Consider the following 23391-nt stretch of genomic DNA (forward strand, 5'->3'; position numbering starts at 1 on the left):
GCAATTGGAAATGCCTCCAATAGTGAGAAAACCAGAGATAGTCTCCCAACTAAAGTGGCAATAAACCTTTGATCACTATGCTACAAATATCAACCTTTAAGTCAGGTAACAGCTGGGACACCTTTTCCTCAGGTTTATGTAAAAAATGAACAGTCAAAATTGAAATTATGGGAAAAAATAATGTGTTGTCTTTGAAATCTAGACAGTTCCATTATGCTATCATTTAGGAAAGTACCGTACAAGTGATCATACTAACCTGTGGAAAAACTATTCTGGTTATCCCATAGCTTTTATTTATTATAAAACCATGGGATTAGAATGCAACGTCTAAATTCCTTACAGGCATGAAAGCGAAGATGAAGTTAAAAAAAAAAAGTGAGGACTGTGGACTGTGACAACTTCCAATCTACATTCACTAATTTTCTTTGCATCAAGGAAGAACTGATAGCAAAATTGTTTCCATATTTCTCTGCTGGAGAGAAGGTCTCCTTACAATTGCACAATATTTATCAAAAGAACTTTATTATTTTTTTTTCAAAGTGACCATAAGAAATCACCTGCTGAAAAAAACAAACAACTTTGTGGAGAGATCCAGAACAAGCAAGGTAAAAATTACAACATAGCTGAAGACCAGTGCAGTGCAAAAGAGGAAGTGAGTTCTGTCATTCTATCCTTGTCTAGATAATTGAGGGATATTCTTTACTTCTCATTCCAGTCATTTCGGCTCCAGTCTCTCCTATCTGGAAAGACACACTCAAGAAATTATATGTGTAAACTTTCAACCAAAACTGATGCTAGTAATATTTTTTCATTCATGTACTGCCACACATGAAGTAGTATTTCATTTTTCCCAACACTCCTCAATGGACATAAAATAAAACATGTTAAAGAGAAAAGTAATAGATTCTAGGCCCTAAACTTCAACATCTTATTTAAATTTAAAACATGGAAAGCAAATCATAAATACATGTTCTCTGTGAATCCACATAGGACTGGGACAGCCTGAGTAAGAGAGTGAGCATAAGAGAGAGTGCTCTATTTAAGAGCTCTTGATTAAGGAATCAAGGAGTATTTCTTATAGATGGCAACTGACAAGTACTGGTGAACTGATATAAACCAGTGTTGGAAGACAGTCATTTAAAGCAAGAGAGGTGGGTAAATAAAATCATAGTAATGGGACCCATGGATTCTGTCAATGTATAATCTAAAAAGCATAACATCAGAGAGCCAGAGGAAAAACTTCCAAAACTGAGTAACAGTTGACAAAGACGTTTGAAAACCTGACTCAGAAAACTATATGACAATTAAAGTAATTATTCTACCCTCTATAACCCCAAACTCAGAGCTTATAAACTATATGAGAAGAAAATCATTCTGTTGTATGTCAGAGAGGGAGGAAATTAGGATACTGAGCACAGAAGGATGCTGGGGTGCTTCAAACAGACACGCAGATCTGAATTGAGATCATGGCTTTAAAAATGAAAGAAAACTTGCAAACATGAGAACAAAGAGAAATTGGTGACATACAAAAGAGACAGAGACAATGACAATGGGTCAACGGTATTTCCAATTTACAGACACCATGAAAGGGTAAGGCATATTTTGTTTCATAACGTTTTTATTGACCATATGCATTTCTCACCTGGTAGTGTTAAAGAGTCCAAATATCACTGGGTTCTTAGGATCTCTGGTATGTAGCAAGAAAATATCCTCTGAAAATTAAAGTCCATTACATTAGTTTTTGTAGTCCTCTTTGCATGTAAAGAAAATATATTGACATAAAGTAGCTTAGAATCCATTACAGATATAAGATATCAATGTCTTTCCATACACGGTCATACGACCCTGACCAAATCACAAAAAAGTGAAATACTTGGCTATTCAGAATGACTCTGAGGCTGGGCCTTACGGAAGGAACGAGGTGCTAACTGTAAGCTACACAGAGGGATCTCCTGTTCCTGCAACTCCTTTGACCCCACCATGTGGACCTGGCCAAAATGAGAAGAACGGAAACTTGCACACTGCACGAAGCAAGTCTCCATAAATGAGATAGTGAGGGTTTATCGAGGGGAACAAACATCAAAGGGTAACATTTAGTTCTTTCAATTCAGTAAGATTTACCTAATTCATCAAAATATGTGTCAATTCCATTCATTCCTGGTACTGAGCAAACGAGTCTTGCTTTGAGGAACGTGCTCCACTTATTGACCAGTATTCTCTGTCCTCCTACATCATTCTGTGACAAACAAAATCATGCAAATGAGTACCAAAAGAACTTTTTAACAACAAATTTTGCAATATTAAACAGGCAGATGGCAAGAGTTGTAGCTTTTTTATTTAATCTGGAAATTGGAGCCTAATCCTCAAATAATACCACAGATGCATTTCCCCATAAGCATTCTTTGAGATTTCCACCTTCCGCCTGGTTAGTATACTTTTACTCTGTCCATTAAATATACTTTCCAGGTGTTAAAGAATGCTAATAGACTGGTGTTTCTTATGTAAAGCACTGGTAACGGTAACCTTCAATATTATTTATTGATAAATATGGTATCATAATACAGTAACCTTCAATATTATTTTATTGATAAATAATCTGCTTATCTCAGAAAAAGCACCATTATTTTTTTCTTTTAGAAAAATCTTGAATTACATACACATACATATGCATACACCATACCTATATGTTTGCACACATATATACACACAAATGTACATCCATTGCTATACATATGTATTTATAACTTTCTTCTTAAATTTATTCTGAAATATCAAAGTAACTTAACAGCTGTAATATTATTAGCAATCTGTCAATATATATTGCTCCTTCAGTTGATTTTGAATGTCTTCCAACAGCCTATCTGTTGGTTAAGTGTCCAACTCTTGATTTCAGCTCAGGTCATGATCTCATGGTTTATGGGACTGAGCCCCACATCAGGCTCTGTGATGACAGTGCAGAACTTGCTTGGGATTCTCTCTCTCTCTCTCTCTCTCTCTCTCTCTCTCTCTCTCCCCCCACCCTCAAAAATAAATGAATGTAAAAAAAAAACAATATAAAACCTTCAGGAGATGTGAAGTATAATTATTAGACAGCAAATACTGATTTTAGGCAGCCTACAGAATACTAGAAAGCATTTTATAGTAGAAAGCCTACTGGGACACCTAGGTGGCTCAGTCCATTAAACGTCTATCTCTGGATTTTGGCTCAAGTCACTATCTCGCAGTTCGTGAGTTCAAGTCCTGTGTCAAGCTCTGTGCTAACAGCGCAGAGCCTGCTTGGAATTCTCTCTCTCCCTCTCTCTGTGGCCCTCCCCTGCTCACGCTCTCTCTCTCTTGCTCTATCAAGTAAATCAACTTACAAAACTTAAAAAGAAACTTAAAAAAATAAAAAACAAACAAACAAATGACCAAGGCCTGACGATAAACTGTGAGCTAAGCACACGGATGAGAGAGAAAGGCAGTCCTCACCACACAGAGTCGCCCCACTCTGGTGTAAATTGCATGGGCACTGTTTTCTGCCTCTAGGGCCTTCTCGGTAAAAAAGAAATACACTTTGTTGTCATCTCGGTCTTCATTGTCAGGAATCATATATGAACCTACAAATTTTGGTTCTACAGGTATAAAAAAGTAGAAGAAAAGTAAAACAGCTATTATAAGAAAATGACAAGGTTATTCTAATATATTACATATCACACAAATACTTCAGTGTAACTTTCAACATTTCATGAAGAAATAAAGTTATTTCCTTTAAATGTTGTATGCACATTAAAATCATGTAGATATCTCCATTCTCTTCACAAACTAACATTTTGTTTGGAACTATTAGAGGCAATTTTAATAGGAAAATAAGAGTCACAAAAGGAAAAATCAGTTTGAAACAGCATACTTTAAAATTCATTCAAAGAACAGATTAGGGGCATGAGGGTGATCATCTGCATAAATTTCCTCCCAAATATATAAAAAGTCAACATAAATACCTAATAGAGAAGTTTTAATAGAGAAGTTTTAATAGAGAAGTTTATCAATTTTTTAAGTTCATATGTTATCTATCAGGGTAGCTCACGGAAGACCATTTTAAGGTAGCAAATGTATTTTAAGTCTTTCTGTTTGTAGTCTAAGGGATCTGAGTGAACCCCCTTGACTGATACGGTATGTCAAATATTTTAATGGTAACATGCTGCCAGTAATGACTAAAGGTTAATAAAAAGGCTAAAAATAACAAAAACACTCACTATTAAATGATGCTTTAATCTCTGGATAGGTCAGGGTGCCCAAATATAAACATTATTCCTTATAAAGAATTCTATCAATGAATGGCTACTGATTTTCCTAGGGTTTAATTTGTCTCTAAACACAATGTGATCCTATTAAAACAAAACAATGGAATCAATTCATCCAAAATTATACCAACTGACAAGAGAAAACAAAGCTACTTACTAGATGAAAGGATTTTTTTGCTTTTCATGTATTTAGTTGGTTTTCTCCATTTAAATTCTGATTTCTAAGTATTGTTATGGGGGTAACATGGTTTTATAATAATGTCAATCCATTTTGATATAAAATGTTACATGTATAATTGCAGATTTTCAAGAACACTACTAATAAAAAAATCCTTAAATTTGTAAAACACTATCAATGGCATTTGTATTATTACTATTATCAAAACATGGCAAGTTTCTCATGAGTTCTACACTTGTTTTCAGTTCTGATTTACATACTCTTTTCTCCTCAACCCCACCTTTTAACAGGCGCTCGTCATCATGCTCGGTGCGAATATGAGCCAATCGACCCATGCTCCGGAAGATCGCGGCATCTCTGCCCCAGTAGTCACTGTAGAGGCCAGCAAACAATTCACTACCTACAGGGAAACGTCAGTTAAAAAGAAGTCAGTATTTGTTTCTGGATCTGACGGCCATATATAAGCCACAATTACAGTAAACATATCCAGGTTTACTGCACATACAGCCTATGGAATTAATATAAGAGCATGGATGGTATATTCATATTGCCAGGCTTGGAATCCTGACTCGACCACTTACTAGCTGTGTGAACTTGGGCTAGGTGCTTAACCTACCTGTGTCTCAGTTTCCTCACATACAAATAGGAATAGCACTCAAAAGTATTATAAAGAGTAAAGCACTTCAAAGAACATCCAACATATACTAAGACCTATATGAGTATTTGATAAGTAATGTGATTCACCTTATTTTATTAAACTTCTTTTAGCCTTCATATGAAGGTATTATCATTATTATTGGTACTATATGCAAGTCAGCTAACTCGAATCCTTGGAACAAGAAATTGCTTCCATTAACATAATTTTATTTTTCAAAAATTTTTTTAATGTTTATTTATTTTTGAGAGACAGAGTGTGAGCAGGAGAGGGACAGAGATAGGGGGAGACGCAGAATCCAAAGCAGGCTCCAGGCTCAGAGCTGTCAGCACAGAGTCTACCCGGGGCTTGAACTCCTGAACTGTGAGATCATGACCTGAGCTGAAGTTGGACACCTAATTGAGCCACCAGGTGCCCCTCTGTTAACATGATTTTAGTGTAGGAACCACAAAGTCTGACAAAGTCACGTATAATATGATTAGTTATCATTTAATTTTAAGTTTGTGGCTTAGATAGGAATGGCATAAAGAATTTATAACTTAATTAGTCAGAATGAATGAAGTTGGCTCTAACATGCGGTGGAGGTCCCAGACTAAAATCAGACCAAGGAACCACAAACGTATGGTTCCTTGAAATGACAACGTGACCTTGGTTTCAAGAAATGACAATGTGTCCTTGCAGAAAGCCAGAAAGCAAGACATTAAAATAGCTTATAAGAAGGGAAAAAAAATAACAAATAGAAAAATAACATAAAGATACAGGGAACTGAGGAAGACCAGCACATATCAAGTATAGGGACTTGGAGTTCTCTTTTGTCAAAGGGACAACAAAAGATCATCAGTGTGCCCATGAGTGATGCCAGAAGGATTGTCCCGGGCCTATGCAGCATGGGTATCCTGTCCCTGGAAAATAGCTCTGAAAAGAAGCAAATGAGAGTAGCAGAGAGAAGCAGTAACCTCAATTTAGGGTGGTAAAATTCTTATAAAGAATATCATGTAACTCTGGTAAGGTTTAAAAATATGTAACTGATGACTATACTGAACTCAACATATTAATGTTTTTCTGTCAAATAAGGAATGTGTACAGATGTGTACACATGGTATTTAAAGTGCTTTACATGTAAGAGAATTGAAATGAAATGTATTTTTATTTAATGAATTTAATTGAATATTTAATTTTAGAATTAGAATTATTAAACTTACAGGTATAAAGATTTAACCAAGTATATAAACAGAATTTAAGAGAACTTGATTTCATGTTTATACATTTTATTAATTCGATTTAAAAACTTATTTCAGCATTTATAAAGGGCTTTTTCTAAGTTAAGGCCTTTAAAAGTCTGAAAAATCTTGAGTAGACTATCTTTGTATGGTTGAAAATTTGAAAGAGCAAATATGTTGTCAACTTGAGTTAACTGAATTTTTAAAAAGTGAAAATAATTGCTTTTGTTTTACCAGATTTAAAAAATAGAATAAGGAGATACAAATTGAATTTGAAGGCTTGAGAAAAATAAGTTTTCAGATATGTTATAATTATAAATTAATTTTAATTTATACAGAGGCAAGGAAATAGTTTTTTGTTGTTTTTGTTGTTGTTGGTTCACAAAATCCACTATGAGTACTTAAATAAATATAGGAAATACATAAATAAAATCCAGGTTTCCCACAAAGGAATTCACCTTTAAACTATACATAAATATAAAAAGAAAGAGGAGAAACAGAGGCAAATGTGCGAGAATATTAATAATTAATGAATCAAGGTAAATGGTATAAAGGTGTAAATTTTATTCCTCTTTCAATTCTTCTTTGTATTTGAAAATTTTCAAGATAACAAGTTTAAAAAAAGCTGTATTTATTGAGTTCATCTCATATACTCAAATGTATACTAAGTGAGAGGTGTGATAGAGAAAATAACAGAAACTGAAAAAACAAAGATGCTTTATATCTGAACTTAAAATATAATTAGATAGAGGAAAGTATTATCAGAACTCTTATTTAAGCATAGTCTTTGGTAACAGGGAAAAAAGTGACACAATTTATATCAAAGTCAGTTAGTGTTATATTCAGCCAAAAGTTATATCTGAATGTAGAGAAGGCATATTTTGAGATAAAATGGTATCAATAGTTAGGAATAGGAACCACAGGTGGGAGGCATTCTGCACTACTTGAGCATGGATAAAATGTTAAATTCATTAAAAGGCCTTGGGGAACATTATGGCCTAAATGAATGAGTTGATCCATAAAAGGGTTAATTGACTATTGAACCACCAGAGTGAGGATTTTTCTGAAATATTTTTGTTGTTAATTATTAAACTTCATGATATTACCCATATAAAATATAAAGTCCATTTTATATAATTATTCTAAGCAAAATTTATTTTCCTAATATGGGCTTGGCTGAATGCTTTATGCATAATGGGTACAAAAAAACAGAGTTCTTAAAAATCATGATCGTTTTCTATTCCTTAAGCTTTTAATATTTGATTTAACTTAGTTTCTCAAGCTATTTCTAGAACTCTGATATTTGAAAACGCTACTATTATATGAATATAATCCTATTATCTCACATCAATTTCATTGCACTCACCCAGTCTGAAACACTGTGTCAAAGTTTTACTTGTTTTAATCAGTTTTACCAACTTAACAAACACGTACCCCTTGGAGCCACTAGATGGCAACCTTAGGATAGCAAATACTACTATATCCAAGGCAGGTTATCTGCACAACGAAAAAGATGATAGATTACCAATTTTACCCAATTTCCCTTTTTGTATTCAGATAAAAGAAAACAGTTTGTGACCAATTCAAATAACACAATATGAACTGTATGACTTGAACTTCAAAGAAACCAGACAGGTGCTAAAAAACTATGCTGTGTAAAACTGAACCAAATGTGTTTCTGTTGGAAATGTTAGGTTTTCCTCAGAAGGGAAAGATTCTCCTTTCATAGCTTATTATCATTGTAAAGAACAAAATAAATGCAGAGCAATAGATAGTAATTATGCTTGATAAAATACTTTCCAAAGGAAAACACTTTAATGAAAAACCATAAAGTAGAATAAGGCTTTAGGCACAAATATTACCTAATAGTAATTAAATGAGCCAAAATATTCAGCATCATTATAATTGATACTGTTTACAACAAATATGTAAACTACATATCACAATATTTTAATCGACAACTTTACTTTAAAATTATAACCATTTGACATAATTAAGACAAATTTGTGAATCAATAGTTTGGTATTTTACAGAGTGCAAAAAATTTCTGGATAAATCATATTTTCATGGATTAAAAACAAACATGTCTATAGAGACATGATATTCAATAAACACATTAACTTATCCAGAAATTTAACTAGCATCTTATCTCTTGTGATGTACTGAATATAAATAACCAACTGCATTTTTATGCCATACATTACTTTTCATTTGTTATAGCACTGACTTATATTGGAAACTGATGTTATGTTAATTTTAGATGGTCATGTGTGGTTATAATTAGACAACAGAACATCTGCAGGGTATTTTGACAGGTGAATGAAACTTATTATTGTCATGCTCAATGTACTCTCTTTGTACAGATACAACAATAGTTCTGTCTGCACTGGAAATCTGTCATACCAAGTCTCCAGCTCGAAATCTGCTGTTTGGCTGTGGCCAAACTGTTCAATAGCTCATGGTCTTGGTTACCTGTAAAATCAGAGACCAACATGTAATTTCTTGAGCCTGCCAAGCTTTTATGTTCTCTCTGCCTGGGAATGTTTTGCCTGGAACTCTGCATCTCCTTTCCTGTTTTACCTCCCATACCCAGCAACTGCCCATTCCCTCCATGAAGCCTTCCTTGGCTAAACCTTTGTTAGTTGAGTGATTCCTAGTACCACCACAGCCCTGGTGCCTATTTCTATCATACTGCTCATCCTACTGTATTTTAACTGCTTATATGTTTGGCATTATGTCTCACTAGATGTAGGCTTCTTGATATGTCTTGTATATTCTCTTGCACAGCATCTGGAATACAGGAAATGCTCAATCAGCATTTGTTGAATCAGTGAAGAGCATAATGAATTAATAAGTGAGCATATTTAAAAATTATTTTAGGTGTTTAAATTAAGCTATGAAAATACAATAAGAACACTGAGGACAAGATCCTGATTTCTCACAAATTTTCAGAAAAAAAAAATGATTAGGCATTTATATGAAAAACAGAGTTCCTTGAATTTCTATTCCTTAAAAAGCTATATTTAATCATTTTAATTCATGAACACAGGACTCTATTTTCTTCCAGTATTTGTCCCTTATAGTTTCAGCCCCCAAAACTGTGTCTACACTAAATTGCTTATATGAAAGAAAATAAGACAATCATTTGACTCTTCGCAGGATACAAAGTAAATCCACTGTAAATAATTCCAAGTTACAATGCATCATTGAAATAGTTTTCTACCTAATTCCTTTTTTTACAATACAAACTCTAATTGAAGTTTCAGTTAAACATATTGCATTGCCTTAGTATTTTATGAAAGTTATCAACAGCTTTGCTCATGGGCTGTATACTTACTAATTGATTCAAGATTTTATTCACCATGTTTGAAATACAGATTTTAATTATTTGGTAAGAAAAAATACAGTTTATCTTCTTAAGATTTACTCAAGCATTTCTCCTATTTATGCTGGAAATGTCTACACATCTAAATAATGTAAAGTATATTTTATATTTGCCTTATGGATAGCACATGCCTGAAGACTGATTTAACTGCCTCATTTTATAACTCAATTCTATAATTCTTTTAGGAAATCATTCTGATATCAGATGCATCATTTTGCAGAATGACTAAAACAGGCATCATGGCAAACAGAAACCAAACGCACTTGAGAGGAGAGGAAGGATACGAATGATCTGTATGTTCCAACATCCACAACCCAGGTCCCACTCACTCTCTGCTTAGGATACTAAAAGAAATCAGGCAGAAAGTATCCCCCTATAAGTTACAGTTGTTGGGACTTTTTTTTTTCTTCTATCCTTATGATTTTTTTGTTTGTTTGTTTTGAGGAATCCATAAACAAAATATTCAAAGAGCCCCTTAGAAACTCATTGTTACAGCCAGAAGCAACAGTAAGCAAGTGGATAATTGGCATTTTGCCAAATGTGAGAGAGCAACAGACTTGGATAAGAAATTATAGAAATTCTTGAGGTGCCTGGGTGGCTCAGTTGGTTGAGCGTTCAGCTTCGGCTTAGGTCACAATCTCATGGTTTGTGAGTTCAAGCCTCGCATTGGGCTCTGTGCTGACAGCTCAGAGCCTGGAGCCTGTTTCAGATTCTGTGTCTCCCTCTCTCTCTGCTCCTCTCCTGCTCATGCTCTGTCTCTGTCTCTCTCTCTCAAAAAAATAAACATTTAAAAAAATTTAAAAAAATTATATTCTTTAGGGACAGATGCTATATAAATGGAATGCCTTCAAGAAATAAGCCAATACACTTCACTTGCTATGTTTATAGAGGATGAAATTTTAAAGACATACATTTTACCTTCATTTAGATGGTTTCATTTATTTTTCTAATATTTATGAAGTCATATTTTGTGCCAGAACCATTCATTCATAACTCTGTCCTGAATACAATTAATTTAAAAGGAACATTTATTTAAAAAATTTTTTCATGCTATTAAGAGCTTGAAATAATCACTTAAATTTCCCCATGCATATATTCCAACCTCCTTTCATTCAATCAGCACTGACCTCCAATTCACAGAATATACAATGAGGAAATATATTCACAAAGATCTCATTATTATGAATAAAAGTGCAGGAAGAAAATTTCAGTGGCTATAAACTTTTTAAATTTATTTGCTGAAAAAGGTAATATAGGACCAAAAAAAAAAAAAAGCATAGAAAGAAAATTTCAGTGAGTAAAATATCTTATTCATGGTTATTTGTTGAAATAAAATTTAGTCAGTCTTTAACTTCAGAAATATTCTAAAAATATCCTAACAACAAAGCGAACACTTTGAAAGCAAAGAAAAAGTACACGACAAATTAGAATGATACCCTCCAAATGCTAGTAACATGCATGTTAGCATACTTTAGTCGCATCAGGTATGGTAAATATTAAATGGCACCTGGGACTAGTGATACAAATCTGAGTCAGAATGAAATGTTAAAAAAATGGCAACAGAACTGAGAAGGCAAAATATAAGGAAAATCCTGCAATTGCTGAAGGTGTTATCAACTTATTAAGAGTATTGCAATATTACACCCAACACAGGTGATGAAAAAGAGTCAGCCAATATTTTCCTTCTGGGCCAAAATGATATATGACATAAAGAAAAGATTTCTTGCATTTTTTGGGTTATTTATTTTGAGAGAGAGACAAAGAGAGCAGGGGAGGGGCAGAGAGAGAGGGAGAGAGAGAGATTCCCAAGCAGGCTCCACACTGTGAGAGCAGAGCTTGATGTGGGGATTGAACCCACGAAACGTAAGATCATGACCTGAGCTGAAGTCAAAAGTCGGACGCTTAACCGAATGAGCCACCCAGGTGCCCCAAGAACCTTGACTTTTTATTTGGTAGCAAGGTAAGTACTAAGTATCTTTGGATGAAAGGTAGAGGCAAGTAATGTAGCAATTTATTTTACTAAATAATTCATTGTTTCAATAAAGTGTTTTTAAAATCAGGGTGTGATGTCTTATATTCTTCACACAGTTACTTAAGACCATTTAAAATACAATATTACTAATCACAGTGGGGGGGGGCGGGAAATGTGGCTAAACATGTAGAAATTTTGCACCTGCAATATGAATTTATATGCTACCAAGATAACATATTAATACCAAGTGGCATTTGAAGAGCAACCTAATTAATATAAGATTTGATATCAAATGATTTCTAAACATAGAGAACATAGCTTGCTTTACTCCTAAAAACCTGTTTCACATGGAATCACTGCACGATACAGCATTTCATTTCTACATCAGATTATAAAACATGGTCATCAACTTATCTTTTACCTAGCAAATACTCTTTTCTTTAGTTTTTCCATAAGATTTTACTTTATGTGATCTTCAGCTAACTGAATTTAAGTGACTGAAATGAAAACTGTATATGAAGTTGAGAAATTAAAGACGTTCTTAGATTTGCCAGCACATTTATTTTTTTCCCTTTGGGGGCCTTGTTAGTTTTATGAGTATTGTTACAAATTTGAATTCCTTATCATGACAGCACATCTTAAGGTGAGCAGGCACTAAACAGGTAGCGTGACCTATAATTAACAAGGAAACGAAGAAGTATCATGGCCTAAAGATGGTCATCATTTTGCTGAAGTCTTGTCCTAACCCATCAACAGAGAACACGTGTGGCCATAAAATACCACATTAACGCATTCTTTCCCTGTCAGTAAGTTACATCAAGCTTGCCAAACTCCAACTCAGGTAGCTCCGTTTCTCCAGCCCAAATTCTTGCTGTGTTTTCAATTGGGTGAATTACTTCTACTTCCTCTCTTTTAGAGTTGCTGGCTCACACAGGTTATCAGGTTTCTATCTCAGTGGCTGCTTCATATCTACAGTGAGTGAGTGATCTTTCAGAGGTACTTGGGGATGAAAGCTAGTGGATAAATGTCAAGAATTATATTTTTATTTCTTCTCTTTGGAGGGATTATTCCTCTAACTTTTGTGTTTGGTTTGGAGGGCTCTTAGGATTTGATTTCTCTTCTGAATAAGCGAAACAGCCACCCAGATGGCAAGCACTTCACATTTCGGCACAGTGTAATTTGATTTGGAAGTTCAATGAAACTCACTTGGAAATGTCCCTCCAGTAATATTTCCCCTCTTAAAAAATTCAGTTTTAAGTTCCTGGTTTCATGCATAAATAAGCTCCAGGGAGGCTTAGTGGTGAGTGGCAGGGTGACTGAATAAAGTGTTTCAACCTTTTAAATGAAATGTTAAAAATAAATGGAGTTCTAACCTTCTTGGGATTTCTCTACAGATGTAGTGTTCACTCTGTAATTTTCAACTTTCAATATCATTAATAACATTCTTATGAATATTCCAAAATTTGTTTTTGGTTTGTTTGTTGAAGGATATTGACTCTATTCAGTGAATATTTATAGAAGTCCCATTCTGTGCAAGATGTACAGAAAAAGGAATAAGAAAATCTATTCCAAACATATTCCAATTTTCAATCTATGAACTTGCCCCCCACAAAGCACTGAAAGCATTAGAAACAAAAACTGTTTAACAAATACATGTATTTTAATTCATACGCTGCCATTTCTAACATTTATGGATCTGGCATTCATCAAAAGTATCATCCCCCAAATTTTGATTCCTACTAAAGTTTAAACTTACTTAGCAATCTTATTTTCATATTTAAATTCTCCTTTCCTCATATCTTTTTCATACACACACACACACACACACACACACACAAATAGGTTAGCAGAGGAACACAGCTACCTTAAAATACTATTTTTCTTTAAAATTTTCTATTCTTTAAGAATATTACATATCTTTATTCAACCTTCTGAAGAACTTCATTACTATGTGAAATCTCATCTCAGAACTGCACTGTATTTATTTTTAAAAAATCTGCATACACCTGGACCTATTAAGTTCAAACCTATGTTGTTCAAGGGTCAACTGTATGTATCAACAAAGCTCTGCTTGCTTGGACTTAAGTACCGTGACTGGGCTGGGGAAGCACAGAGAGTGGGATTGGGATCCAAGGCCCATCAAAATCAACTGTCTGGAATAAGTTCAGGGACTATAAAGTTCTTAGAATACACAGGAATATCTTTATCAACACAAAATCAATTATATGGTATTTTCATTATTCCTCAGTGGGGAGTTTTAAGTGTTAACCCTTTAGTTTGAATCTGATGTCCCTACATGTTATTTTACACTTTCCCATTTTCTGCAAACAGGATGACCTAATAACAGCATACAACTCTAAGCAGTGCACGTGTAATAATAGAAATTTGTACGTCTGTGCCATACCTATAAGAGAACCTCACAACACTGGGGGGGGAAAAAAAAAACAGATTTCTAATGGCACCCAGTTAAACGTCAGGGATAGCTTTCTTCAATTTTACACTCGAAAACTCCTCCATTGTATCTTCACAGTGCTGGAGTACTTTGACAAGTGGGCTATTTAAAAAATTTTTTTAATGTTTATTTTTGAGACAGAGAGAGAGAGAGCATGAGTGGGGGAGGGCAGAGAGAGAGGGAGACAAAGAATCTGACACAGGCTCCAGGCTTTGAACTGTCAGCACAGGGGCCCAACACGGGGCTCTAACCCACAAACCGTGAGATCATGACCTGAGCTGAAGCCGGACGCTTAACTGACTGAGCCACCCAGGCACCCAACAAGTGTGCCATTTTTAAACCCCAAGAATATAAGAGAAACAGAAAAAGAAGAAAGAGACAAAGAGAAAAAGAAAAAAAGAAAAATTTCACTGTCTCTTAAGTGAGGTATTCAGGTACCTCATCTAATTAAATGGAATCAAATGGAAATCTAGATCAGACATGCCAGCTTTTTCTATTATTTCAATATGGACATTTAGTACAAGTTTAAACTGGTCAACCTCTGTAGTTTATATTCTAGATTAACAGGAGTTTAGATAAATAACATTAATTCTCAATTGAGATGACTTTCTACTGATACAGAGAAAGACACCAAGAAGAGAATCTAAGCTCCCCGGAAATCAGAGAGTAAAATATAAGTAACTAACCTATGTTAAAACAGTTCAGTTTCTCTAGCTGGCGATGTTTTTATAAAGTGTTCCTATAACTGCATTTTTTGAACAATAAATGGCACACTGCAAGGTGTTTTGTATCAGGTATTAAGTAGAAATTTGTGTTTTCAGAATGAGACACACATACTTTATAGCAGCTGCACTTATTTTAGAGTTAAATTGGCTCAATTTAGCATGGTTTGAAATTTAACATTCTCATTCTTAGAACCAATAAATATGACAAGGCAACACATACTAAGAAATGCTAAAAGAATCGGACTGACGTTTCAAAATCAATATGATGACCAACTGATTGTGGCGACAATAGTTACCGATTAAGGTAGAGATGAAGGATGAGCTGGGATCAAAAGGGCACCTGCCCCTTCCTCTTTCTGACCTGTGTGGTTCCAGATGAAACAGAGGATCCTACAAAGAAAACCAGACAAGCCATTATGTATTTGCCAACTTTAATAAGAATCTAACTGCTCGGAGAAAACATAAACATCTTGACCTTGTACAGAACTGCTATCGTAAACAGGGCACCAGAGAGTAACATCAAGTTATTTAGGAGCAAACTCGGTTTTGTAAATAAATAGATGGGTTTTCAGGCCCACGTGGATTCTCTCCCTCCTTCCTAGTAGGTATACAGGTGATGAAATGAAAGAAGTTATTGGCAGTTTTTATCACTTGAGCGGAGAGTATTAATTACTTTGAGATGTGTCAGTTAAATACTCCAAAGAAATGAAAACTTGCAGAAGAAAGGTTACTAAAAGGGAGGTTCAGCGACAAATACAGAAATGGTCTTTTATTCCAGAAAGGCCACTAGTGATTTTTTTTTGAAGCATCCGTAAAAGAAAAAGATGAAATTTTCTATCAATTTTGATTATTTATTTCCATTTTCATTCTTCATCACATATTCTTTGTATAGACACTTAACTTTAATAATTTAGAGAAAGATGGCTGCATAAATAATTACTGGAATACAGATGCATAAATAAATGTCACATTAAGAGCAATATATCAGACTCATGTCACGTAAATGAAACTGGAAAATAAGTATTTCCGTGAAGAACCACTACTACATTGGTTCCTATTGCAAGCCCATAACCACAGAAAAGTTCTCTGAATATTCGCAGAACTCAAAACTCTCATTAGCACATTTTTATAATTATTATTAAGTGTGCTATAAATGTTTTGGGTAAAAAAAAGTACTTTGGGAAAGTGACAATAGGAATCCATATGTAAAATTTTGTAGGAAAAAAACCCCACTACTTTGCAACAGAATATTGTTGATACTGCCCATAGGTATCTATGAATAGCCCTGTGCATCTGTAAACTATGAACCTAAAAACAATCCTAATGTCCTGAATAACCTTTGAGAGTTGCCAGCACTTTTTTCAAGCTTGATTTTGACTTTCTTAGCCACACTCCTTACTCCATTTACCTGTTCTGTCCTTCTCTTGCATTGTTATTTGACACATTTTTCTTTCTGTCTCTGATTTTCTAATATCACCATTCTGATCCTGTTGTTCTAAAACCTTTCCAGTAAATGCAGAGTTCACCTGACTTCTATAACCTTCCAGTCTTATCCTTGGAATTGGCCTGTGGGAATTGACAGCCTATAGAGCAAATGTACGCTCCTGACCCAGAGGTGGCTAAAAGCCATAAAATTTTTTTAAGTCCAGTTTTTTTCCCTACTCCTACCTTTCACACAAATTAGCAGAGAGCAAGAATACCAATAAATAATTGGAGACATTTTTGTTTTTGCTCCTCAGAGGTGAACAATTTGCAATGACACGAGAAAAAAAAAAAGTTTGTTAAAATGAGACCGAATTCTTGGTCCTCCCACCCAACAGCTGTGCTGAACGGTTTTCATCTATTTGCAAAACTGACCCACAGCACTATATGAAGGAGAAAGAGATCAAGTGTGTGAATGTAACACTCGTCTGACCTTTAGTCACACTGCCACTTTGTGGATTATTTGAGAAAAGTAGGTAGGACATACATTTTACATTTTTTCTAACACAGTCAAAAGTCCCAATATTTGGTTATAGAAAACCAGTAAAGAGACTGAAATGCTTTCTTAAATCAAGACTTTCTATAACTTCAAAATTCTGAAACTCAACTTTTTATCACTAATGACAGGTAAAGGTGATTTACCTAATGGATAAAATTAGATACCTTCAGCACTAAAATTGAAGAGAAAAACAAATATGTTGCTTATTTATTCAAGTCAGCACAATATATTAAGTTTAAACTGTCAAGTAGATGAAACATAGAAAATGCAAACGAAGAATTCTAACTTTGAGAGAATCTCAAACTTCAAAGAAGGGTAGTCAGGTGATGGGGATGAAGTCACAGTTTCTTACAGAGATCACAGGTTTCTTAAGTATAAATCATGACTAGGTTCCTGAGGCTGTTGCTGACTGCTGAATTTCAGCACGTCTGAGGTATCAATTACCTGGCATATCAGTGTTTTCAGCTTTGAAGAGAAGTAGACTGAATTGACAGAAACCTACATTCAAAAAGATGCCTACCACTCTAACATTTGGCAAACAACTAAGTGGAACCCAGGCTCATGTGGAATTTTTCGTTCGATGTGAGTCTGTAAAAGGACATACTCTTTTACAAAACCTCAAATTTAAACCTGAGAACAAATGAGTGCCGGACATTCAAATATTTGTATGCCTTGTGTCCAAACTTGGATGTACCTTGACAGATCGCTTCCTCTTTTATGCAGAAGATTTCAAACATGTATCTCATTTTATGATTAATGGCTAAGACTATCTTAACGTATAGTCATTGTAAAATAAGTTAAATTAAAACTTTTTTGCCTGCTTTTACATCACTATTAAAAATGCATATTTTTGAATAGTTTAAGGGACAGATGTATCATTTTAATTTTAAAAATGCATGTACTCTTTAGTTTCTAATTGTTTAGCCCACTAGTGAATAAAAAGAAAAAAAAAAAAAAACGATATACTCCTGGAAGACCTTTGCTTTAGACAAGCACCATTATCTTTATGTACAGAGAGAAGGAAGGTCCAAATCTTTAGAGGACATAGTCATTTCTTCCATACATAGCACTTGGTTAACAATACTCCAGGAGTCAAATAATGTAAAACTAAAAGACAATGACAAATTCGATTGTAGAGTACGATACTTCTTAAATTTTAGAACTACTGAAATGTGCATTTTGAAGACTATAATATTTGTAGCAAGTGAATGAAGAGTTGTTTTGAACACTTGAAGGTTCGGTAACTGCTCTCACAGTGTGGGTACCTGCCATTCTGAACTACTGGCAGGTTTCTGAATATCTCTTTCCCACGTTCCTCAATGTGTTCTGGGTAATAATGCCCATATAATATTAAAAATTCAGCACAGACTTTATGACCCCTGGGAATCCTGATCTGATCTCTTTGCCTGCTGTCGAATCTCTTCCTTTTCCTTTTTGTGTCCTTGCAAGCATCATATGAATCCCTCTTTTATACCATGTATTTTTCTGTATTATAATTGTCTATGTATTTAACTCTCCTTCCTACTGGTTTGCAGGGTTTTCTTGAGGAAATTGCTCATGTGATGTTAATCTCCAATCCTCTGTATCAAATAAATGCACAACTGTTCATGATGTTTGAAAAAATACCACTTTTCTAGAAACATTTTTTTGCCCATGCTTATTTTCTTTTATATCTAAAAGAACTCACAGAACTGCTGTATATAGGTATATTGATTCAAAACTAGATAATATGTACAAGTTATTATGCTGTCCTATATTGTATATGGTTTCTGAGGGCTACTCATATAGAAACATCATGGTCCTATTTTTTCACCGTATTTTGATTGCTATTGGTTTAGTAAAACTATTACATTGTTCAAAAAACTAAAGAAAAGATGTATTCTTTATTTCCCCAGCTACTATTTAATGAAGATAATACACTTACATATATACCTTTATGATTTATGATGAATTCTTGCCAGTACTAATGTATTAAGGGTTAGGATAAATATAACATAATTGAATATTCCATTGCATTTATTAAAAATAAAATCAAATACTTAAGAATAATGGTATTTGTTTTATTCCCAATGACCCTATTATTATTTTTTTATAATGTTGGTTTATTTTTGAGAAAGAGAGAGAGAATGAGCATGAGAGGGGAGACAGAGGATCAAAAGCGGGCTCTGTGCTGACAGCAGAGAGCCCAATGTGGGCTTTGAACTCAAGAAATGTGAGATCGTGACCCGAGCTGAACTCAGACCCTTAACCTACTGAGCCACTCAGGCACCCTCTCCACCATGACCTTATTAATGACAATATGTAATTTGAAGTAATATGGAGGTGTGACATGAAGTTATAATCATTTTTTAGTTAAGGCTTCCCTGTCCCACATGACTGATTTATTTTTATTTTTATTTTTTACTGAGTATCTTTTGATACTGCGGTGTGTGGTCATGAAACTGCAACACTGAGCTGGGAGTAAAGACTGAGTTCTGAATTCTTATCAAATAACTCACTTGACAGTAGTTTTTAATAATTTACCTGATATTTTGTTTCATGCTTTTAGAGCGGAGGCTTTCTTTACCTTGTTAAGCCACATATGACAGAACGATACATTGGTTCAATTCATCTTAGTTCCTCAGGACTCAATATATTATTTTTGCAATTTCATACAACAGAGATGTTGAAATTGTTGAGAAGAGGTAAAAAGAAAAAAAATTATCCTAGACTGGATAATGCTGATGTTGTAACACAATGCAGGCAAATTCCAAACTTCTGCAGCTTTGTTCTGCACAGATCAAGCTGACTTCAAATTAAGTAGTTTCTCCCATTATCTTGAGGGTTCACTATAATCGTAAATGCAGTGTTTAATTTAGTGCACAATCCAATAAAATACTAAAAAGTGAGTAATACCATTTTCTTCCATGAAGTGGAATTCAGCAACCAAACCAACCAGAAAACTTGAGGCACGGTGACACTGTCAATGACCCCAAAGCAACTGCGCTTATGGTTCAAGGAATACGTAACGTTGGTGTTTAACCTTATTGAGAATGTTGGCCAGTGCTTCCACTGGCTTTCCATTATCTGTGTTTTAACAGCTGGAATTTCTACGTGAGTAATGTGGCTTAAATTTACAAGACATCACAAGCATTAGAAGTGTGAGCTACACGTTTTGTTTCAGTGTGGCAGGAAGTTTTTCAATGGGTTCTCTTGTGCTCGAGAGAAAGCAGGGCCTATAGTTTGCAAATGCGTGAGCAGATGCACATGCTATTCAAAAAACATTTAAAGAATAAACGGTAAGTCTTTCCAGGACAGTTTTTCCCTTTAGGCCTTGAGGGGAGCGCTCAGGATCCAGCAAGCCTGCTGTAAGCTATTTTCAATATGTGAGTTACTGCACATATCACGTGTTAAATGGCATGCCCATTAAATGAAATGATTTTCCCATTAATAAGTCAGCTTGATGAACTATTTGTGCCCTTAGTGTCAATAGTATATTCTGAAAGATGTAGAGAAAAAAAGAACATTATAAATACTCTAAAACAAATCAAATAATTCCCTATTTATTAACTATTTCTAATGGTTAGAGAAAAAGTAGTAAAATACACAAGGCACACATACATGTACTCATCAACAATGAAAAATAAAAGATGCAGTTTTGATGTGTAAATGTCTAGAATAACCATATCATGTACTTTAATTCTTTACATAATGGCTATCTAATAATCTGCATCAAATTAACTTTAAATATGACTATATAATTTTTTCCTTTCTTCTGCCAATCAATAAAAACATGTATTAAAGTATATTGGAAACATTTCCCAAAGGCTCAATAAACTAGCAGAAAAAATATGAAAAGGGACTGAAAATTTAAGTAAATGTTTTGACACCATGGCTAACAGCTTTGCATTTTAATTTTTTTTTTTTTTACATTTTTATCTCTAAAAAAATAATGTCATATTTGTATAGTGCTTTAAAATTTAGGAACCATTTTTGCATACATTATTTTGTTTCACCCTCAAAATAAATCTATGAAGTACAAAAGGGTCAATAATATTGTTCACAAATATTATTTTCCTTTTATAGATGAGAAATCAGAGGCAGGGTGGTGCTTTGCAAATCTAGAAGAGTATCTTCTAACTTCTAGTGCCATATTCATTCTACAATATTATCTACCCTACCTACCACTGTAGATGGAGAAGGCATTACAGATGTGCTGCGGGCATGGCTGAGTGTCTGTTACGAGGTAATTCATGCATAATCAAGGTTTGAATATGTATATGAAGAATTATTTAAAGAAAAAAAATACCGTAATTTAGTTATTAAATTACATATTTAAATGTTTTGTTTCCTTTAACATTATTGGAATAGCTTGCAAATGCGACCAAACATTTTTAAAAGGCATATAATACATCTAAGGTAAAATTCTAACTCACTTTTCTTATGCTGAATTTGTAAATAAACATTTGTTTAACCTGTATTTTTAAGAAAAATAATCTTTCCCCCCCTTCTGTGTTTCCTTTAATTGTTACTTCATGATTCCATTCTCCTCACCCTCATCTTATTCCAACAGTCTCTTAAATTCCACACTATTAGCACTGTCTACCAGAAATGTATGCCTGGTGGAGTAAGAGTACTAGAAATAAATACTCTTCCAACTTTGATTATGTTGTCCTGAAGCCTACTTTTATTAGAAAACAGCGTCAACCTCTTCTTTATCACCCTCTCAAATACAACCATGTTTCTCTCTTAGGTACCTCCTCACTGTTATAAAGTCTCATCTCCAGAACGGCAGTTCAGGATCTTCACGGGTTGATTTTAGGTTTTTTCTCCCCCAGAAACCCACCCTCCAATCAAAACTCTAGCATCACAAGCTGACTGACTTTCTTTAAAGTTGTAGGTATGATAATATCCACAGCTCTTCTATTACATTTTCCCTTGGGGAAAAAAGGAATTCAATTCTTCCTTTTCTCTACAACACAAAAACCCTGTCTAATGAGGAAACACTGTTGAAAGATGCCTTCTTGCTGATATTCTCCAAGACTTCTCTAAGCAAACCTTCTTCCACAGACTGTGCTACATATCTCTTGTAACATTATTTCCAATGTATTGTGATTATGTATACAAATGGGTAATTCAGCCAACATTTAAGAAGCCTATGACAGCTCAAGCATTCAGTCAATATTCAATTTAGGAAACATAATGCATGCTACTCCTTTTAAACCCTATAAAATTAAGCAAAGCATCCTCTCTAATTGTAAATTTAACAAACAGAAACGCTAAAATGAACAGGTGACTACCACTATCATATTAGTTAATTTTTTATTAATATATTAAATATAGTTCAATAACTAATAACTATATTTTAATACTTGAATCATATTAGGCAAATATACCATTTCAATGGCAGAAATAAAGTCTCTAATGTTATCTTATAAACTACTAGGAAAAAGAAGAAGGAAGAGAATGAAAATAGGAATAGGAATAAGAAGTCAAATAAGAGTCAAAAAATGTTTTTCCAAAGAGAGCTAATCTAACATGGAGATAAAAAAGCCTCTGATTTGATCTATGGCTCAAGTCCCATAACCCCATTCAACCTCAATTTCAACACTTGTGAAAAAGAAGAAATAATATTTCCATGCTGCTGTCTCCTATGACTGTTGTGAGAATCAGAGGAAGGAATTTAATATAAAAGAAACTAAAAGAATCAGAAAATCTGAACGTGACATAACTATATATGGGAAGAAAACTGAGCCCTTACTATATCCAAGGGTTTGCAACCAGATTTCATATCAAACCTGATGGTGCATAATGCTGATTTCATTCAGTATTATTTTATTTTTGTTTTCTGATGTTTTGCAGTTAACTTTAAAACCTTATTCTATCTTATGAGAAGCCTTAAGTGTAAGAATGCACATTAATATGGATAGTATTTCAAAGCACTGTGGATAAATGATGGATTATTCAATAAATGGTGTTTGGACAACTGGAGCGCCATATGGAAAAAAATAAAGTTTGATTACTACCTCATGTCCTATAGCCCTATAGCCAAATTCCAGATTGATCAACAATTTAAACATAAGAAATAGGATTATACAAAGGAATAGAAAAAGACATAAAAATTTGGTATGTATCCTTCAGTGTGGTGTGGGAAAGGCCTTTTAAAACAAGACACAAAATCCAGGAGGCATAAAAGAAAGATGGATAAATAATGTAACTTAATGATTTTGGGGAAAAAATCTTAAAATGGGAAAGCCATAAACATTATTTCACTCAAATAAAAAAGGGTTTCTTCTTTCCTTATTATATAATGAACTCATACATATCAATGAAGACCACAAAATAAATTTAAAAAAATAGTCTGGTGCCATAAATGTACAAAGTGGCCTTAGAATATCTTTTTATTCTACAAAGCGAAGAAGCTAAGAAAACTATTAGAGTTATATCACAAGGCTTAGAAGAGGGATGTCAACTCGAAGAGGTATCTACTGGACAAAGATGACACAATTTATCAATAAGGAGAATAACAGCAATAGACTGAAATAAGCCTAAGAAAATAAAGAT

The 23391-nt window shown here is 34.1% G+C and overlaps 1 protein-coding gene across 1 annotated transcript in view; it reads right to left on the minus strand.

Moving 5' to 3' along the window:
- SEMA3E (semaphorin 3E) overlaps nucleotides 1-23391 on the minus strand; it is a 244278-nt gene that overhangs the window by 38534 nt on the left and 182353 nt on the right. Inside the window, exons 5-9 of the mRNA XM_042916626.1 lie at nucleotides 15164-15257; nucleotides 4739-4858; nucleotides 3469-3611; nucleotides 2122-2236; nucleotides 1643-1712 (exon numbers count right to left, since the gene is read on the minus strand). Coding sequence (XP_042772560.1) covers nucleotides 1643-1712; nucleotides 2122-2236; nucleotides 3469-3611; nucleotides 4739-4858; nucleotides 15164-15257 — 542 coding nt within the window. The remainder of the gene's footprint in view (nucleotides 1-1642; nucleotides 1713-2121; nucleotides 2237-3468; nucleotides 3612-4738; nucleotides 4859-15163; nucleotides 15258-23391) is intronic.

This window comes from Panthera leo, chromosome A2 (assembly GCF_018350215.1).
Source record: "Panthera leo isolate Ple1 chromosome A2, P.leo_Ple1_pat1.1, whole genome shotgun sequence".
Classification (NCBI taxonomy): Eukaryota; Metazoa; Chordata; class Mammalia; order Carnivora; family Felidae; genus Panthera; species Panthera leo.